The sequence below is a fragment of the Nannobrachium achirus genome (genome assembly GCF_963921795.1).
Source record: "Nannobrachium achirus genome assembly, chromosome: 12".
In the NCBI taxonomy this organism is placed as follows: domain Eukaryota; kingdom Metazoa; phylum Chordata; class Actinopteri; order Myctophiformes; family Myctophidae; genus Nannobrachium; species Nannobrachium achirus.
This window is the reverse complement of record NC_137832.1, coordinates 35,329,715-35,350,934: the sequence shown is the minus strand read 5'-3', so window position 1 is coordinate 35,350,934 and position 21,220 is coordinate 35,329,715. Positions and strand designations below refer to the sequence as shown.

General features: G+C 43.0%; 1 protein-coding gene across 2 annotated transcripts; it reads left to right on the top strand.

Annotated features, from left to right (window-relative positions):
• The first annotated feature begins 174 nt into the window (after positions 1–174).
• On the top strand, positions 175–21,104 carry tpcn1 (two pore segment channel 1). Of its 2 annotated transcripts, none has more exons than XM_080737947.1 (26): positions 175–828; positions 10,099–10,232; positions 10,872–11,048; positions 11,704–11,817; positions 12,331–12,461; positions 12,570–12,658; positions 12,890–12,924; positions 13,088–13,146; positions 13,369–13,468; positions 13,688–13,804; positions 14,060–14,184; positions 14,529–14,577; positions 14,690–14,753; positions 14,890–14,934; positions 15,087–15,143; positions 15,242–15,295; positions 15,929–16,001; positions 16,156–16,263; positions 16,359–16,520; positions 16,791–16,906; positions 17,058–17,104; positions 17,370–17,438; positions 18,477–18,573; positions 19,365–19,495; positions 20,221–20,301; positions 20,394–21,104. In XM_080737947.1, the coding sequence occupies exons 1-26, from the start codon at positions 738–740 to the stop codon at positions 20,535–20,537; spliced, it is 2,469 nt and encodes an 822-aa protein (XP_080594073.1). In that variant the 5' UTR covers positions 175–737; the 3' UTR covers positions 20,538–21,104. The 2 variants fall into 2 exon arrangements, with proteins under 2 accessions (XP_080594073.1, XP_080594074.1); XM_080737948.1 differs by lacking the exon at positions 175–828 and adding an exon at positions 9,528–9,549.
• Positions 21,105–21,220: the final 116 nt, after the last annotated feature.

Here is a 21,220-nt window from a genome sequence, read left to right as displayed (position 1 = left end):
AAATAGAGAAAACTAATATATATAAATTAAACAGTTTTGATCCTGCACTTCAGCTTCTAATCACTATGCAAAGTTGGACATTTTATTTTGAAATGTTAACTGCCGTGAATTGCTCTGGTGTCGCAAAAGTTTGTTGATGAAACAGTAGTCTAGTCTAGTCTGGTGTGTAGGCTATTGATGCAGTGGCTGGATGACGTTATTTGCTTTGCGAAACTATGTTGTTTTGGTTACGGTGAGATCGCAACATTTTGTACTTCACTTTCGATTAAACGTTTGAAAAAAATACTGAAACGCAGCTAAAACGCCTGTGTTGTTTTTGTTTTGAGATGTGATGGGCGCAGAGAGACACAGCAGGAGTTGTGACACCGTGAATGACAGTGGGTCGATGACAGATGTCATCTCAAGACCAAAGACAAAAACTGCAACAAACAAGCACCCCCGCTTGTCAGACGACTTTATCTAGATTTTGCATTAATCGAAACCTGAAAGCCATTTTGCTAACTAGTTATTATCCTTAGACAGCGGTTTTATAAAAACGTACAAAAGTTGCTTGCATGCTAGCAACTAATTAGCTATCAGCGAAGAGTGCGCACCCAAGATGTCATGTCCTGCTACGGGTAGCGAAGGAGTTTGTTCCGTTATCTAGTTTGGAAGCTCAAGGCAAGCCATCTGCCTAAATAACGCTGCATACTAGGCAAAGTCAGCTCGCGGTGGCCTTTTACTTGTGCTATTGAAGAATGGAGACGGATGACGATGTGCCTCTCATCTTAAACTGGGACGACGACAACAGCGGTTTGCTTAGCGACGACACGGAGAGGGGAGATGAGAGTAAGTTTTACTGGCATCCTCATCCTTCCTTGTAATGTAGACTGCCTATGTGAAATGAGCAGAAATAGCGTTAGCAGAAATAAGGCTTCCGGCGCCGATCTCTTCAGAATAAGAGTACCCGTAAAGCCATTGAAAAACGTTGAAAAACGGAAAATTTTGCCATAATATGGACGTTAAAAATATAGATTAAGTATCTAAGCGAACATACAAAATGCTAATTAGGTTTCTGTGTAAAAAAGAACGATTTTAATAACATAAAAAAATGATAAATGAATAAATGCTGTTCACTGGAGTGCATAGCCTTTACAAATTTGACTCTGGACAGCAGGCGTCTCTTTGCGTCGCAACTTTGGAGACATGCACGCGTTCGGGGAGACCTCCTCTATCACGCCACACTCTCCGCTAAGCGGGAGAGGTGTAAAATCTATTTCTGTTGGCTTTCCAGTGCAGCCACCCGCTCAAAAAAGTGACATTTTCAGACATTTTCAAACTCTAGTTGGCGCTGGAGAGCAGACGGCTCGCTGCGTCAGCACTTTGAACACACACACACGTTCGGGGAGACCTCCTCTATCACACCACACTCTCCGCTAAGCGGGAGAGGTGTAAAATCTATTTCTGTTGGCTTTCCAGTGCAGCCACCCGCTCAAAAAAGTCACATTTTCAGACATTTTCAAACTCTAGTTGGCGCTGGAGAGCAGACAGCTCGCTGCGTCGGCACTTTGAACACACGCACGTGTTCGGGGAGACCTCCTCTATCACATCACACTCTCCGCTAAGCGGGAGAGGTGTAAAATCTATTTCTGTTGGCTTTCCGGTGCAGCCACCTGCTCAAAAAAGTTGACATTTTCAGACGTTTTCAGACTCTAGTTGGCGCTGGAGAGCAGACGGCTAGCTGCGTCGGCACTTTGAACACACGCACGCGTTCGGGGAGACCTCCTCTATCACACCACACTCTCCGCTAAGCGGGAGAGGTGTAAAATCTATTTCTGTTGGCTTTCCAGTGCAGCCACCCGCTCAAAAAAGTCAAATTTTCAGACATTTTCAAACTCTAGTTGGCGCTGGAGAGCAGACGGCTCGCTGCGTCGGCACTTTGAACACACGCACGCGTTCGGGGAGACCTCCTCTATCACACCACACTCTCCGCTAAGCGGGAGAGGTGTAAAATATATTTCTGTTGGCTTTCCGTTGCAGCCACCTGCTCAAAAAAGTTGACATTTTCAGACATTTTCAGACTCTAGTTGGCGCTGGAGAGCAGACGGCTCGCTGCGTCAGCACTTTGAACACACACACACGTTCGGGGAGACCTCCTCTATCACACCACACTCTCCGCTAAGCGGGAGAGGTGTAAAATCTATTTCTGTTGGCTTTCCAGTGCAGCCACCCGCTCAAAAAAGTCACATTTTCAGACATTTTCAAACTCTAGTTGGCGCTGGAGAGCAGACAGCTCGCTGCGTCGGCACTTTGAACACACGCACGCGTTCGGGGAGACCTCCTCTATCACATCACACTCTCCGCTAAGCGGGAGAGGTGTAAAATCTATTTCTGTTGGCTTTGCGGTGCAGCCACCTGCTCAAAAAAGTTGACATTTTCAGACGTTTTCAGACTCTAGTTGGCGCTGGAGAGCAGACGGCTAGCTGCGTCGGCACTTTGAACACACGCACGCGTTCGGGGAGACCTCCTCTATCACACCACACTCTCCGCTAAGCGGGAGAGGTGTAAAATCTATTTCTGTTGGCTTTCCAGTGCAGCCACCCGCTCAAAAAAGTCACATTTTCAGACATTTTCAAACTCTAGTTGGCGCTGGAGAGCAGACGGCTCGCTGCGTCGGCACTTTGAACACACGCACGCGTTCGGGGAGACCTCCTCTATCACACCACACTCTCCGCTAAGCGGGAGAGGTGTAAAATATATTTCTGTTGGCTTTCCGGTGCAGCCACCTGCTCAAAAAAGTTGACATTTTCAGACGTTTTCAGACTCTAGTTGGCGCTGGAGAGCAGACGGCTAGCTGCGTCGGCACTTTGAACACACGCACGCGTTCGGGGAGACCTCCTCTATCACACCACACTCTCCGCTAAGCGGGAGAGGTGTAAAATCTATTTCTGTTGGCTTTCCAGTGCAGCCACCCGCTCAAAAAAGTCACATTTTCAGACATTTTCAAACTCTAGTTGGCGCTGGAGAGCAGACGGCTCGCTGCGTCGGCACTTTGAACACACGCACGCGTTCGGGGAGACCTCCTCTATCACACCACACTCTCCGCTAAGCGGGAGAGGTGTAAAATATATTTCTGTTGGCTTTCCGTTGCAGCCACCTGCTCAAAAAAGTTGACATTTTCAGACATTTTCAGACTCTAGTTGGCGCTGGAGAGCAGACGGCTCGCTGCGTCAGCACTTTGAACACACACACACGTTCGGGGAGACCTCCTCTATCACACCACACTCTCCGCTAAGCGGGAGAGGTGTAAAATCTATTTCTGTTGGCTTTCCAGTGCAGCCACCCGCTCAAAAAAGTCACATTTTCAGACATTTTCAAACTCTAGTTGGCGCTGGAGAGCAGACAGCTCGCTGCGTCGGCACTTTGAACACACGCACGCGTTCGGGGAGACCTCCTCTATCACATCACACTCTCCGCTAAGCGGGAGAGGTGTAAAATCTATTTCTGTTGGCTTTGCGGTGCAGCCACCTGCTCAAAAAAGTTGACATTTTCAGACGTTTTCAGACTCTAGTTGGCGCTGGAGAGCAGACGGCTAGCTGCGTCGGCACTTTGAACACACGCACGCGTTCGGGGAGACCTCCTCTATCACACCACACTCTCCGCTAAGCGGGAGAGGTGTAAAATCTATTTCTGTTGGCTTTCCAGTGCAGCCACCCGCTCAAAAAAGTCACATTTTCAGACATTTTCAAACTCTAGTTGGCGCTGGAGAGCAGACGGCTCGCTGCGTCGGCACTTTGAACACACGCACGCGTTCGGGGAGACCTCCTCTATCACACCACACTCTCCGCTAAGCGGGAGAGGTGTAAAATATATTTCTGTTGGCTTTCCGGTGCAGCCACCTGCTCAAAAAAGTTGACATTTTCAGACATTTTCAGACTCTAGTTGGCGCTGGAGAGCAGACGGCTCGCTGCGTCGGCACTTTGAACACACGCACACGTTCGGGGAGACCTTCTCTATCACACCACACTCTCCGCTAAGCGGGAGAGGTGTAAAATCTATTTCTGTTGGCTTTCCGGTGCAGCCACCCGCTCAAAAAGTGCAGTTTTTACTTGGCAAAGGCAAACAGCTGGGAGTAGGCATAATATGTGGGAATGAGAAAGTGAGTATTTATTGATGGAAATTAAAACGACTTGCAAAAAATGTTTCATGTGTTTGTCCTATCTTGGAATACTCCTCTGGAGTTTGGGATTCAGGTAACTTAACAAAGGTGTAAGTGTGCATGAGAGGGATATCAGATATTTTCTTTGAGTTTACAAATGTGCTCCTATATCTGCTTTAATGGTGACATGGGATGGATACAGTGTGAAGTTAGGTGGAAGATTAATATGATAAACCTGTGGAACAGAAAACTTGACCTGCCAGATGACAGAATGGCAAGTAGGATTTTCAGGTGGGATATTTTAATAGTGTATAAATGTTAAAAATGTGTTGCCAGTGATCTCTGCATGTGTGCACTGTTTTGCTTGGGAATATTGCCACTTCGTATTGAATCAGGACGGTATACTGGAACAGAATTAAATCAAAGACTATGGCTAGTGGAGGATGAGACCCACTTTCTATTGTACTGCCCATTTGATCATGATTTAAGAAAACACTCGACATTTTCTGACATCTGGCTGCACTGGACGGCCCGCCACGCTTTTTTATACAGCTCTCCGGCTTAGCAGAGAATAAAAGAATACAGACAAGGTCCAAACTCCTTGAGGAGTAATCCAAGATAGGACAAACACATGAAACAGGTTAAGATTTTCCTGACATGTCGTACTTCATATATTTATTGCTTTTTACATTTGAGTGTGTTTGCACTTAGTTGGTACATTGCATGTTGCACCTTTAATTGAACAGTTTTGTCTGATTTGTGTTTGAATAATGTTTGCCATTATTAGCGCGCGCGCACACACACACACACACAGAGTAAATTGATCAAAACTGTGATTACTAAACTATTAAAGTAACCTTTCAGTCCAAATGTTATGTTTTCATTTCCAGTGAAAGTGTACACTGTTATTAACAATGAGTAATAAAAGGGTATTTTAAAAAAAAACTTTAAATCGTCTGTATTTGTTTATTCTCTGCTAAGCCGTATAAAGAAGCGTGGTGTATAAAAATTACTAGAATCTGAAAATGTCACTTTTTTGAGCGGGTGGCTGCACTGGAAAGCCAACAGAAATAGATTTTACACCTCTCCCGCTTAGCGGAGAGTGTGGCGTGATAGAGGAGGTCTCCCCGAACGCGTGCGTGTGTTCAAAGTGCCGACGCAGCGAGCCGTCTGCTCTCCAGTACCAACTAGAGTCTGAAAATGTCTGAAAATTTCAACCTTTTTGTGCAGGTGGCTGCACCAGAAAGCCAACAGAAATAGATTTTACACCTCTCCCGCTTAGCGGAGAGTGTGGTGTGATAGAGGAGGTCTCCCCGAACGCGTGCGTGTGTTCAAAGTGCCGACGCAGCGAGCAGTCTGCTCTCCAGCGCCAACTAGAGTCTGAAAATGTCTGAAAATTTCAACTTTTTTGTGCAGGTGGCTGCACCGGAAAGCCAACAGAAATAGATTTTACACCTCTCCCGCTTAGCGGAGAGTGTGGTGTGATAGAGGAGGTCTCCCCGAACGCGTGCGTGTGTTCAAAGTGCCGACGCAGCTAGCCGTCTGCTCTCCAGCGCCAACTAGAGTCTGAAAATGTCTGAAAATGTCAACTTTTTTGAGCAGGTGGCTGCACCGGAAAGCCAACAGAAATAGATTTTACACCTCTCCCGCTTAGCGGAGAGTGTGGTGTGATAGAGGAGGTCTCCCCGAACGCGTGCGTGTGTTCAAAGTGCCGACGCAACGAGCCGTCTGCTCTCCAGCGCCAACTAGAGTCTGAAAATGTCTGAAAATTTCAACTTTTTTGTGCAGGTGGCTGCACCAGAAAGCCAACAGAAATAGATTTTACACCTCTCCCGCTTAGCGGAGAGTGTGGTGTGATAGAGGAGGTCTCCCCGAACGCGTGCGTGTGTTCAAAGTGCCGACGCAGCGAGCCGCCTGCTCTCCAGCGCCAACTAGAGTTTGAAAATGTCTGAAAATGTCACTTTTTTGAGCGGTTGGCTGCACTGGTAAGCCAACAGAAATAGATTTTACACGCCTCTCCCGCTTAGCGGAGAGTGCGGTGTGGCAGAGCAGATCTCCCCGCGTGCATGTGTCCAAAGTGCCGACACAAATAGACGTCTGCTGTCCAGGGCCAACTAGATTCTGAAAACAGCACTTTTTGTACTCAATTTTAATTTGAAAATAACAGATCTACAGGCTCACAATGCGTTGTGATGCAACGCATTGTGAGCTTGTAGATCTGCTATTTTCAAAAGATATTTATTTAAACATTTGAAAACTTGAAATGGGAATTCTGCACAATGAGTATGGTAGTCCTACTTTTACTTTTGATACTTTAAGTACATTTTAATGCCAATACTTTTGTACTTTTACTCAAGTAATTTTTTTATTCTGTGACTTTTACTTGCAACAGAGTATTTTTATATAGCACTTTTATGGTGAGTTGTTACAGGTATATTTTCATTAATTACATTAATATAGTAGCCTACCATACTCTGCATCTGTCCTGTCAAAATAAACAGATAAACCCCTGCTCTAGCCTATGATAGCTCTTTTATGGGATTACAGTAGAACAAATTGAATTGGAATGGAATTAATTTTGTTAAGTGGCCTTTAATAGCTCGCATTCCACGAATTTCAATCTGAAAGAACCTGGAAAATGTGTTAGGACAATTAGAAGTACACTAGATAGAGACATACATCATATACTCATCTTTTAAATACATTTGTGTATTTTAAATATACATTATTTACTGCACTTTTATTTTGAAGGCTGGAGCCTGGCTTATTTCTGCTAGCGCCCAGACCGGAAACGTTCTTTCTGCTCATTTCACGGACCTATGTAGACTGACACTGCTGCTGCTGCCCGGTCCACACACACACACACACACACACACACACACACACACACACACACACACACACACACACACACACACACACACGAGTGCTAGTTTATGTCGAGAGTCGAGACCAGATTAATTTGAGACTGTGCTGCACTCATGATGTTCATCATGGTGATGATGATGAATGAAACATTGATTGATTGATTGATTGAATGCTTTATTAGAAGTTTGCATAGGAAAATGTACAGATTCATAACGGTACAGTTCACTGGTACAAGGTCTACTAAAAGGAGATCCATGAAAAGACTAAGCTTATTTCAACAGGAAACCATTTAAGTATCTCATATAACATTGAATGACAGACAAATAGAACACAGTACTATGCAGTAGATATGTAAAGAAAAAGGGGGGAAAAAAGAAAAGAAAACAGTAAATCTAAACAAACAGTAAGTATATACAAGGAATATACAGTAAATCTAAACAAACAGTAAGTATATACAAGGAATATACAAGTATATACAAGGAAAAACAAACAAAAGATGTTCATCCCATTTGAGAAAAATCCCAACAAAAAACAAACAAAAACACTTGACAAAATAACAATTACCGGTGCTTTTGTGTCTGTAATCTGTAATATTCATTCATGTAGGTATAACTTTGTTACCCAGTTGAAGTTCATTATCTGAAGTGAATATAAAGTAAACGATAAGTATATACTTTTTTTAAATATATTTTTTATATCCACGGTGCTTGTTGCGATTTTTTCAGTCAGTGTATTTTGGCATAGCAGTATATTGTATATTGTTTCATGCCTACCTACCTAGTACCTACCAGAGGCATGCCTCCCCATGCTGTTGTAGGACATGATGTTGAAACTCTCCCTCTGAGGATGTGATGCTGGTTGCCAAGGGCAACCAGGGAACACTGTTGTTTTTCAAGGGAAAATAGAAATGTCCATAATTCTGAGATCACGTGTCTCTGTGTGTCATGTGTCCACTCTATGTTGTAATCCTGCTGCCTTTGTATCCCTCACATATACACTACAAACTGACCCGTGCACGAAACTGCCTGCTCAGCAGTGTGTATGAGTGGCCCCATTACCCCCCATGCTCATGGGCAGCATTTGTGGTGTGTGTGTCAATGTCTGCAGTCTCTGGTCAACTCTCGGGCTAGCTGAGCAGCATGTGTGTGTGAGACCAGACCTCCATGACACAACTGTGTTTTGTTTTCCTGCTCTGGAAGTGAACAGGAAGAGGAGATCTCCTTTCCCCCCAGGATAATAGGGAGTGGGAACTTCCCTGAGACTGGGAGGATTGATCGGTGTGTTCTTGCTGGCTGCTGCTGTTGGGAGTTCTCTGGAGACAGGGAGGGAGTTTGAACACTGACACAGGGAAAAAGAAGTCACCATTTGGACAGCACAGTTCAACCTAGGAGGATTCTCACTGGCTAGGGAGAAAGTGTGGTGTTTAATTTCTCTGTTATTGAACGCTGGCCATCGTTCTTAAAAAAAAAAGGAAAAGAAGAATAAAGGATTTTTACTGAGAAACAGTCACCATAGACAAGTGTGTTTGTTTTGGAAGAGCCGGCTCAGTGCCTGACCTCACTGTGTTATTGACTGGCAGCAACAAACGCATTATTGTTCTCAAACAAATGATGGGTTGGAATAGCGCACAGCGGATAGTGGCTTTGCTCCTGCCGGAATAACAGCTAGTCAGTCCTCAGCTGGACTACAGTTTGATCTTTACTGAGGCTGATTCAGTTGCTGTCATACAGGAATATACCACAGCGGACTTCCAGGGACTGATCTTTACCTTTTCTATTCTGTTCTTCCCCTAAGTGTTTTGCATTTTGTATTTATTCTAAGGATTACTGCCTGGGGCAGCAACGTGACACGAATGTGGCGAGAGGACACTCACAGGCTCATAACGATTGAAACGTGTTGCGACCACAGACACATGTGGACTAGTTGTTTGGTGAAGACGTAATGGACTGTAACCTCAAACATATGGATGGAAACTGGAGATGTTAAACTAGAGCTGATTTAATATTTTTTCCAATTATTTTTTATTATGTCCAGTTGCTTAAGATAAAAGTGACCTCTTTATGGAATTGTGGAACTGAATTAAGGATTACAGTGTTATATGCCTCCTCTTGTGTGTTGAAAGAGCCATAAATAGATTAATAGATCTTCCTCGTCTAGTGAATACACTTTCAAGTTGCTGTCCACATTCTGTTAGCATCAGCTAAGGAACAGTGCTGTGTTGAGCGAGTCTAGCACTCAGATAAAGATTTACTGTATTTACAGTCAGCACAGGGTTCAATGTTCAAACTCCTCTGAAGTGGCAGCTACAGTTGGTGGTTTTGGAGGTAATGTGACAGTTCTGTCTGTTATTATTAGTTCTGTTATTACGCTCCGTGGCTGGCATCGTGATCTGCAACAGCTTGCTGTCTACTGTTTTCTGGAAGGAGAAACAATTTTTGAAAGAAGTTCACAAGAAGACTCTAATTATCAGTGACGACACCGGTGCCAGTTTTCTGGAAAGGACATCAGTGTTAAGTGGAATGCTTTCCTGTCTGTATCCTTGGGTGGGTGTGAACACTGGAGCTGGACCTGTGGACTTTAAATGACACACACATTTTCCGCGGTGGACTTCGGGGGACTGTAATACGTTCACATATGCTGAGACAAATACACACATCCAGGCTGAGCCATGGAGTGCTTGTCTGAGCAAACACAAACAGCTGAACAGCATCAAAGTCAGATCCATGAGGAGAGTCCAGTTGTAATCAACTCTTATATCCTACACTTAGAACTAGACTGCATTGGTAGGCATGCACCCTTGTGTATGTGTGTGTCTTTGTCTAGTGTGTCTACAGTAGATCTCTAATAATGAAGTAACTTTATTCACAACAATTGCCAACAATTGTGATTTTATGTAGGGACTATTATACTGTGTATGTGTACACGCACACGCGCGCGCACACACACGCACACACACGCACACACACGCACACACACACACACACACACACACACACACACACACACACACACACACACACACAATGTATGTGATAACACATATACAGTATACTGTATGTATATATAGTATACACCTTGTTCTTATTTTCTAGATGGAGGTGGAAATTACGATATAGTAAACAATGCAGTGATTCCAACTCCTGGCCCACAAAACTGCAGGGCACAAAATGCATCATTACAACACAGCTGGGAGATGAACTACCAAGAGGCAGCTATCTATTTACAGGTATTCACAATCACAAGCACTGGACTGTCCCATTTTTTAGTTTGTTTGTTTGTTAAGTAACTAAATTGCAGAACTTCCATAATTAGTAGCCTACTAGCTCATGTGATCATATGATAATGGTTTTATTATATCCTCGGGACTTTGGACCTTTTAATAGAGCCCATTCTGTTCTGTTGCAGCTGCAAGTGTTTAACTATAAAATCAGTCGGCGGCTGCTTCTTATATGTCACAATTATTACATGATCGCCTGATAGTAAATTATTAAAGACAAACACAATTAATTAAGATAATCACAATCATTATTTTGCATAATCGTTTCCATGTTTTCAAAAAGCTTGTAGACCTGCTATGCTTGTAGATAGGCTATTTCCACTAGCCTATTTTGTTTTTTTTAAAGTATAAAGTTATTACATTTCTTTGTATATTTCAGTTATTTGTCATATCTGTCCTGTGCAATTTTCGTTTATAAAGCCTAAAAGGCCATTTTTATCCACATGTTCCAATGTTCAAAGCCACAACGAAATAGTTATTTTCAATTATATGTGCGACAAATAATCGTCACGTAGAATCACTAGAATGTCATGATCGTGACGGCATTACCTCCTTATATGCTCTCTGCCGTATGTGCTGTATGTGTAGGAAGGGGAAAACAATGATAAGTTCTTCACGCACCCTCGGAACCCCAAGGCGCTGGCAGCATACCTGTTTGCCCACAACCACCTGTTCTACATGATGGAGCTGCTGACAGGCGTGCTGCTGATGGTGCTGTCGCTGTGCGAGGCTCCCGCTGTGCCATCGCTTCGCCTGGACGTCTATGTAAGTGGATGCACATTTACATGTCGTCGCTTTGGGGTGGAAACCTCTGTATGTCCAAAATGTTCCTTTCAGAAAATGGAAAAAAATAACCTGTGTTGCAATGAATCCAATATGGTTATTTTAATCACAAGCTTGCATTGGTTCAATATTTATACCAGTAAGACTCCCTAATCGGGAGATAAGTGACCGCCAGGTCGCATACACAAACTTTAGAAGGCAATCGTAGCCAATCAGGAGGGAATATGGGAAATGGGACAGATCCATGTTGATGACATGACTTTAGAGATACTGTGTACCGCTTTGTGTGATTTTAGGCCAAAATGTGTAGGAACAGTGTCCAATCGGCCTGATGGTGGCGCTAGAAGAGAGCCATGTGAGAAATGAGGGTGGAGGTTGTGAGTTGCCATCCAAGGAGTGTGTTTGCAAAGTTTGGCATGGATAGGGGCAACGGTGGCGGAGATATGAGCAGGGCAAAAGTGTGACGTGACGTGACGTGACGTGACGGACAGACAGACTGACTGACTGACAGCCGGTGGAAGGTGACGCACCATCTATAAGCTCACAATGTGTTGCATTGCGACACGTAGTGAGCTTGTAGATAATAAATGATAATGATAACTGTAGTCTGTTTTTGTGTATGTCATGCTTCTTGTAGGTCCATGCCACTCTGGAGCTGTTAGCTTTGGTCATGGTGGCGTTTGAACTATGCATGAAGCTACGTTGGCTAGGCTTCCACACCTTCATACGACACAAGAGGACCATGGTGAAGGTAACGGATGCACCTCTGATACTTGCAGATGACATTAGGTAACAGTGTTAGGGTGTCTGTCCGTGTGGTGTGGGGGTAAATTACCTGCTCACCACATGGAGACGGCTTTGATTCCTCAGTGGTGCATCTGGCTTTGACGAGCACATCAACGAACACAATTCGCAGTGTTCGTGGTTGGAAAGCCTGCAGGGGAGGGCAATCACTATCGCTGGACTAGCGATTTCTGCAGGTTGATCAAAGCACCAGGAACCAGAACTGGGAGGTATAGTGTGTTCCTCCTGAAGCATGGTGCTCTCCTTTTGAAACTCCTCACTGTCAGGTTAAAAGAAGTAGATGTATCAGCGGAGACGTGGTTGTCGTAATACCTGCCTATTCCAAACAATGGGGTTTGGTAGTGACAGGGATTATAAATGTGACAATGTCTAAATTGGGAAGAAAATTTAAAAGAATGTGCAAGATATGTAATAATGTATAATTTTCTGACTGATCACATCTCTTTTCTCTGTGACATAGTCGTGCGTGTTGCTGCTACAGTTCGTTGAGGCCATTGTGGTTCTCATCAGACAGACGTCTCACTTGCGTGTGACCAGAGCTCTCAGACCCATATTCCTGGTGGACTGCAGATATTGCGGTGCAGTGCGCAGGTTCATAACAATATATTCAACACCATATATTATGTATGATATTCGCTGATCATTTTACTATTGGGAACTTGTTAATGACAAGCCTGCTCCTTCCTTTCTTCCAATTAGAAACTTGCGTCAGATCTTCCAGTCCCTCCCCCCTTTCATTGACATCCTCTTACTGCTACTCTTCTTCATGGTTATATTTGCTATCTTGGGTAAGTGTCACGTCTTGTACTACTGTATGGCCTACTGTCACTAAATACACACTTATGTTCTTCCAAGTTGATTTAACCATATTGACACAGTGAAAGTTTTGCTCTTGCACAAAATTACCACAGGGTGAATATGGTCAATTCACCATCGGACTGTCCTTTCAGCCATAGAGTACTGTACAGTTTTTCTGTTATTCTGTGTTTGTTTGACTATGGTCCATTGTCTCCTCTCAGGCTTCTGCCTCTTCTCTCCAAACACTGCTGACCCGGTACGTCTGATAGTTTAGTCTGGGTGACATTAGTTTGTTTGGGCTATGTTGTGTTGTGTTATGTATCTATGCATCTATATTAAGGGCTTTGGTTTCCTGTTTGCAAGTTGTGTCTCAGTTGTGGTCAAAGATGACTGATTTGAGTCCGCTCTTCTCCCCACAGTACTTCAACACTCTGGAGAACAGCATTGTCAGTCTCTTTGTACTGCTGACCACAGCAAAGTAAGCACAACAGAACGCACTGTATTGTACATTGCCCTTTGCTCAGATGACATGCGAGCTATACGCATCATCTCCTTCCTACTTCCGTTGCTCAACTAAAACTTTAATGTTTTCCATAGCACAAGTCTGTTTGGCCTACTTCCAGATATTTTTTCTTTTTTAACCATTGCTGTTGAATAACTTTTGTCACTGGTTGAGAACAATCTTCCCTGTTTCCTGTAGCTTCCCTGATGTGATGATGCCAGCATACTCTAGAAATCGCTGGTCCTGTGTCTTCTTCATTGTTTACCTCTCCATAGAGCTGTACTTCATCATGAACCTGGTACTGCACACACAGCCTGCTCTCACTATCTTAAATGCTCTGATATCTAAACATTAGTTTTGTATAGCGTCAACCGTCAACAGTCCAACTCCAAATGAGATGCATTGCATTCTGAAAACTGTTTAAACAGGCGTGAAATTGGTCAGCATATTACTTCCTCTTTGTGACCGACTATGGTTAAATTTGAAACTATTGTTGCTGTCTCTGTTCCCTTTACAGCTCCTGGCAGTGGTGTTTGATACATTTAACGGCGTTGAAAAGATGAAGTTTAAATCTCTACTGCTTCACAAACGCTCAGCCATTGACCATGCCTTCCAGCTGCTTGTTAGCAGACAGGTATTGTATACCCTCAGTTGTTCCTGTTTAATCTTGAGTTCAGTTTTCAAAAAGCAGTCGTAGCTGTTGCATGCATCACCTCTACATCGTATATTCCTCTGTGTGTGTGTGTGTGTGTGTGTGTGTGTGTGTGTGTGTGTGTGTGTGTGTGTGTGTGTGTGTGTGTGTGTGTGTGTGTGTGTGTGTGTGTGTGTGTGTGTGTGTGTGTGTGTGTGTGTGTGTGTGTGTGTGTGTGTGTGTGGTTTTTGTCTGCAGAGGCCGATGGGTGTTTCTCTGAAGCAGTTTGATGGTCTAATGCGCTTCTACAGGCCGCGAATGTCCGCAAGAGACCGCTTTCTCACATTTAAAGCTCTCAACATCTCAGGGGCTCCAATGCTTAGGTACCAGCATTACACACAAGCTTCCTATTAAAGGAGCAGTAAGTGATTTGATAAAATATGAGTTAAATAGCTTTATTTTCTGATAAGTAATAGTAATTATTGCTGTAGTTTCTTCAGTTACAGGCTCTTTGGTAAACAGAAAATGCATTTTCGGACCCCTGTTACTGAACACTTATAGCAATGATTACTATCAGAATATAGAGCTATAATCTTTTCACAAAAAATATCACTTACCCTACCTTTAAGTACTTTGTACCGTAGAGACCCCTGGTGGCTAAGTATATTAATCGAATCCGCCCTAAACTTAAACAATGCTTAATTCTCTGCTCCTCTTTCTGTTACAGCCTAGATGACTTTTATAAGTTCTATGAGGTCATTGGCCTTAAATGGAAAGTAAGTTAAAATGAACTTACTTAGATACACATGACATTTTCCACTATTCCATTCCCTGTGTGTCCGTGGTTTTATTTGTCCGCAAAAATGGTTCTTTGTGTTTGATGGCCAGGCGCGACGAAGTGGAGAATACTGGTTTGATGACCTTCCACACACAACTTTCCTCATTTTCAAAGGTGAATTCTCTCTTCGTCTCCTTTAAATCAAAGGCTGACATGAACCCTATCCTTCATTCCTCCTTCTGGGTCCCACTATCTGCTGTGATCACACATATACTGTCTAAATATTTATTTATGTATTCAATTTTAATAGGCATCAACATTCTGGTGAAGTCAAAGGCCTTCCAATATGCTATGTGTGAGTGCACTCATTCATTATACTCAGTAACTCAACATACCCCTTTTTATTCTTATTTAACCACTATTCTCACATATTTTTATTTTTAATTGGGACATCAGTGTCAAAGTATTTAAATCATATGCCTATAACCTCTCTTCTCATACCTGCAGACGTGGTGGTGGCTGTTAATGGCGTGTGGATCCTTGTTGAGACATACATGCTAAACAGTAAGACCCTTCCAGCGACACTGATTTGATTATGGCAGTCGAGAAGACTGCGTGGTTCTCCTGGCCTGTGACCTCTGTATCTCCCTCTCCTCCTACAGCCGGATTTTCCTGGTCCAGAATTGTTCCATGGAGTTACATTGTCTTCCTTACCAGTGAGTATGCCTTGTCCTGCTGTTACTCACTCGAATACAAAAGCCTTAATATGGGGCTGTGTCCACAGAAAGCATTTTATGAGCGGAGGAGCGCTTTGGATATCATGTTTAGAGTGTTTATATTGATGCCTGCCATGTTAAAACTTAAAATTAACCGTTGCTGTGCTCAAACGCTGTGTTATATCTGCGTTATTAGCTGAAACAACGGGTGTGTTCGGAAATGTGCACCGGGTGTGTGCTCAATAGAGCATCGCAGTTTAAGCCCCGCCCGTCCTCACTCCGGGGGTCGGAAGCGTTTTCCCCCATGCATTTCATCCATAGACATTTCAAAAAGTATTTATTTAAACGTCTTTTAAGCCTCTGACAAAACCACCCCGGCTGGTGAGTAATCATGACAATACACGCTATTTTTTGCATACAACGATTAATTAGAAAGCTGAAAAAAAGACGAGGGTACAACTTGTATCCTCGTCTTTTTTTCAGCTTTCTAATTAATTAAGCTAAAAAAAAAAAAAGCTTTTTGAGGACATGGCCCAGTATCAACATGTGACCTATACTGGTCATCAGCATTTGTTAAGTACTTGACACACATCCCATACAGACTCCATCTCTGTTCACCCACTTTCTCTCCAGTTTATGGTGTGGAGGTGTTAATGAAGATAACAGGTTTGGGGCCGATTGCTTATTTCAGCTCCGGGTGGAATCTGTGAGTACTAGCCTCTCTCACGTGTGAAATTTTTACAATACTCAACAGTAATCCAAGAATGTCATTTCTTTTCTTTTTATACTCACAGTATATAATATGTAACAAAACCAATTTCTACTGTGTTGTTTCCTAACTACTGTTCTTCCTCAACAAGGTTTGACTTCTCTGTGACTGTGTTTGCCTTCCTGGGCTTGATTGCTCTTGCGTTCGACATGGAACCTTTCTACTTCATAGTAGTGCTCAGACCACTTCAGCTTCTCAGGTGGGCCTCAATCCAATGTCCTTTTGCATGTGCTCTCTTTTGCATATACTGTAGACGTATTTATATTCATACTTCTCTCTTTCCCCTGCTCCCAGGTTGTTTAAGATAAAGCAGAGGTATCGTAATGTGTTGGACACCATGTTTGAGCTTTTCCCCAGGATGGCAAGTCTGGGCCTGACCTTGATCATCTTCTACTACTCCTTTGCCATTGTTGGGATGGAGTTCTTTGCTGATGTGGTCTACCCAAACTGCTGCAAGTGAGTTGATGGCATCTCCCGTCAGAGTCATCACATATACATATGTGATCATGATTGCTGCTAGCATTGATTTGTAGTCCTCACTCTCGTACAGTAATTCTTTTAAATGACTGAAATGCATACGGAGGTACCCTGTACTTGTGATTTATTCCCACTTTCACTGGTGTTCCTCTACACAGTATCTATGCCATTTACCACAGCCCCCATTCTCCCAACAAAATAGTTTAACGATTTCTACTAACTGTAGTCCTTATCCGATCAACCCCTCAGCACCAGTACAGTCGCAGACTCCTACAGACTAATCAACGTCACCATAGGCAACAAGACAGTTCTGGAGGAAGGCTACTATTATCTCAATAACTTCAACAACATTCTCAGCAGCTTTGGTAAACACCCTACTTGTAATCTGTTTTTTGCTTTTAATCAGAGCATCACATACCACCCATGTGAACACCCATACTTTACCCCTTTTCTCTTTACCTATAAATCTGTACACTTACCAAACTGACCATTTGCTTGTCTTATTTCTCTCTCTAGTGACACTGTTTGAACTAACAGTAGTCAACAACTGGTATATCACCATGGTAAGATCAAGTCACCTATCCATATCTGATTTTCAGCATCATCACATACAATATACAGTACAGCGACAAGTGACCTCGCCCCAAAGGGCCTTTTTTTATTTATAAGGGCCTCCATATACAGTATGGGCATTCCCATATGCGACAAACCCATAGACCGCACAAAAGTGTACACGTCCAGACGGACGGAGTCAGCATGTGCCGTTTCACATACTAAACTGCTATCTTCGGTCGCAATAATAGCTACAATATTCACTCTTTCTCATAGGAAGGAGTAACATCTATGACCACCCACTGGAGTCGCCTGTATTTCATGACCTTCTACATTGTTACCATGGTGAGGTGTGTGCACGCATATTTGTGCGTGCAATGCATGTGTGTGTCTGTGTTGTGTGTGAGAGAGACGCCTGCTTTGTGAATGGATGAGTCTAGACTCTAGACCAGTGGCATCCCAGTAACCCCTTAACATTGTATTCGTAGTGCCTCCTATACGCTAAAACGTACACTTGCACACTAGATACAGTATCTCAAAATCTGATTTGTGGATTGCCATTGAAACCTGCTATTGTGAGCCTCAGGCCATCATTTCTCATAATCTAAAAGGCAGATTGTACTGTAGGATCAACCCTACAGATTTTGGTTATCCCATTGCCTCTTCTCTAGCACCATCTTCAGGCCAGTTCTGCTTGTTCTTTTGTTTTAAAGTCACTTTGTAGCTTTTTCCATTTTATTTTAGTACTTCTTTTGATTTCACTTAAAGCTTTAGTTGTTGTTTACAGTATGTGTTAATCCTTCAGTAATCTCTCGAGAACAGACTCTGATGAAAAGGAACAAAACAGAGTGGGCATTCCCTTTTATTTTACGATGGTTAGCAAGATTGAACCTTCATTGAATATACAATATTCTCCACCTATTTTTTTCTTTTTTGCCTTGGTAGTAATCAAAAAGGGATCTCTGATAGTGGAATCAAAGAAGGGGACCCGCACACTAGAACTTGCAAAAAAGTAGAAAAGCTTTATTTTGACGTTTCGGTCATTTCGACAGACAAGCATTGGTAGTAGTTAGTATAATAGTATAATTTAGCATTTTAACAGCATAGTAGTATGACTTATTTCTGATTACATATATTATAATATGGTTTATTTACATATTACATACCGTAGTACTGTATTCTTTGGTCTATTTTTGGTGTGTCAGAAATTCATGCAAATTGGAGGTATGGTTGTAAACCTTAGAGGCTCTATTAATTAACTGCTATTCCGTTATTAGATTGTGAACCCCTAGTGTACCTTTATATGTGTGTGTATTTTGTGTGTGCATTCTTGCATCTGTGAGTGTGCTCATGAAATCACTGATGTGTGTCTGTCCTCCCCAGGTGGTGATGACCATCATTGTGGCTTTCATTCTGGATGCTTTTGTGTTCCGCATGAATTATAGCCGCAAGAACAGGGAGCCAGTGGAGAACCCAGAGGGTGGGATTTTGTGTGCATGAGAAAGTGTGTGTGTGTGTGTGTGTGTGTGTGTGTGTGTGTGTGTGTGTGTGTGTGTGTGTGTGTGTGTGTGTGTGTGTGTGTGTGTGTGTGTGTGTGTGTGTGTGACATGTGCATGCTCATACACGTGAATGCTTTATAGCAGGGGTCTTCAACATCTTCAGGCCAAGGACCCCTTAGTTGAGAGAGAGAGATGAAGCAGGGACCCCCACAATCTTTTCATGAATTCGATATAGTTTAATCGTTTGACAGCACAATCATCAGTGTATTTTGGATTCATGTCAATTTGTGTTTTCAGATATTTAGCCACTTGAACCGTCAATAAATAATAAACTTGACCTTTCACTCTGTACTTAGTGCGAGGCGTTGTGAGCTTGTAGATCTGCTATTTTTGGCTTTAGTTCTCAGGAAATGGACACTAGGGTTCAAGTGCATGCATATAAAAAAGGGTTAGGTTTAAGGTTCTCTCAAAGATTTGGAGGACCCCCTGTAGTAACTCTGAGGACCCCCTAGGGGTCCCGGACGCCCTGTTGAGGACCCTTGCTTTATAGGCACTGGCAATCTGTTAACTTTGAATGTATATACAGTTTGGGTGCTTAGGATGTTTTTATGTTCAGGTAAATAAAAGAAAGTGATCATGTAGTATAGTTATCTGACCGTGTGTGTGTGTGTGTGTGTGTGTGTGTGTGTGTGTGTGTGTGTGTGTGTGTGTGTGTGTGTGTGTGTGTGTGTGTGTGTGTGTGTGTGTGTGTGTGTGTGTGTGTGTGTGTTAGATGAGAATGGGATAGTATTTGAAACAGAGGTAAGTCGTGATGAAGCCTTGGCCACACTGGAGCTGTTCAAACAGACGTGTCCAGGACAGAGCTCTCTACAGGGAATCCTACTGGTTATGGACCGCAGTGGGGTGAGAACACATCAACATGAGCCACACAGAACCTGGACGTTTGTGTAATAATCTATCTAGTTGACCAGTCAATCAGCCTTTTATGAAGGAGAAACCTACCGATATGCCTTCAACAGTGCCAGTGCATCATGACACACAACTGTTGTGTCATGGTGTAAGCATTAGTCTTAACCCTTGCCACATGTGGGTTGTAATGCATACAAATTGTATTAACCACTTGAACCCTAGTGTCCCTATTCTGGGCATGTTGTAATAGGCGGCCATTCGGCGGTGCGCTTGTCAATCGGCAATTTTTGCTTAAGAGATTCTGTGTTGAGAAAAAAAATAACTGGGCCAAGGATAGACCCCTCAGTCAACAAAGTATGTAGGATTTAAGTGGTTAAATATTTTCTTTCCCTGCAAGAGGGATTTATATAAAAATTGCATGACAACATAAAGTGAGTTTGTGTGATTTTTGAGATGTCTTCACCAACTAAAGCGACAAAAATAACATAAAAGACAAGCACACACTTCGCTATATGCTAGTTTAGAGGGTCGAAGCAGGTGGATGACGAACAGGACAAATAAAAACAAAACAAACTAAAAAAGTGGTGTTGCTTTGTAAAATGACCCTGCTCACCGCTCACAAGAGTAACCTCAAAGTGTAAAATTGTGCTGTACCTTTTGGTTACAGTATGTGTAGTTAAACTAACAGCCTTTCATCCATCCTGTGGCAATGTATGCAGCACTCGTCTCTGGTGTACATTGGGCGAAGATCACGAACTAAGAGTGACCTCAGCATGAAAATGTATGCAGAGGAGATTCAGGTGAGACACTGTTTGGAAGCGTCATAATGTGTCTCAGCCTATCTTTTGCTTGTTCCTTGAACATTGGTCTTTTTGCTTGTTTTCCGCCACAGGAATGGTATGCAGAGTACTCAAGGGAGAACCTCCCTCTATCGGACCAAAGGCTGCAGCGGGAACTGGAGAGTCCCGTCTCGGACCCATCTCCCTCCCCTGAACCCCAGCTCAACTCGCAGACTGGACCTCACAGCATCAACTAACACCCAGTCTCCAGCGCTATAATACACCGCTGTCTGAGAATTCCCATCACTCCATGTCTCTCCTACGTAGTTGCCCTCACCCCCTGGAATTGGAACTTCCAGATTGGAAGTGAGGGTGCGAGCAGCAGCTAAATAAACTGCTTGGACTCCTCACAACAGACAGACAGAATGACATAATGACTGGCTGAATGGTTTACAGGTCTGTCATGAACCTTCTTTGGCCTTCTTAAAGGCTCCCTCTCTAGCAGTTTGTGTTAGGAAGGAGGCATGTATGGTGTGTATGTATACTGCTGTACGACCCGTTTGGACCTCTTGTAGATGATATACAGTACTTTACACCTGATGCCTTAGTTGAATGGCTCATCTAATCAGTGTTAGACAAGGATGGTACTATCCTTGTTCCCAATGTTTATACACAAACATACACTCCTTTAAGCCTCTGCCATGTACTCCTAAAAACATAAATTATATCTCCTAACTCAAATCTCAACAGACCGGAAGAGATGGTTTTACTTTTATATAAACGTGTTATTCTTTTAAGTGTATTATAATGTGTTTGATCTTCACCATTTTAATAAAATGTCAAGTGCATTGATGTACTTTTACTGTTAATCTTACAGTACATCAATCAATTCACAAAATGGGGATGGATCTGTATGTTGACAGGGTGATGTGGTACTTCA

Bases quoted from the DNA above. Each gene is read 5' to 3' on its own strand.
- tpcn1 (XM_080737947.1), top strand. From the start codon at position 738: ATGGAGACGGATGACGATGTGCCTCTCATCTTAAACTGGGACGACGAC. The intron at 11,818-12,330 runs GTAACGGATGCA...TCTGTGACATAG, and splicing joins ACAAGAGGACCATGGTGAAG to TCGTGCGTGTTGCTGCTACA. The intron at 16,521-16,790 runs GTGAGTTGATGG...TCAACCCCTCAG, and splicing joins GTCTACCCAAACTGCTGCAA to CACCAGTACAGTCGCAGACT.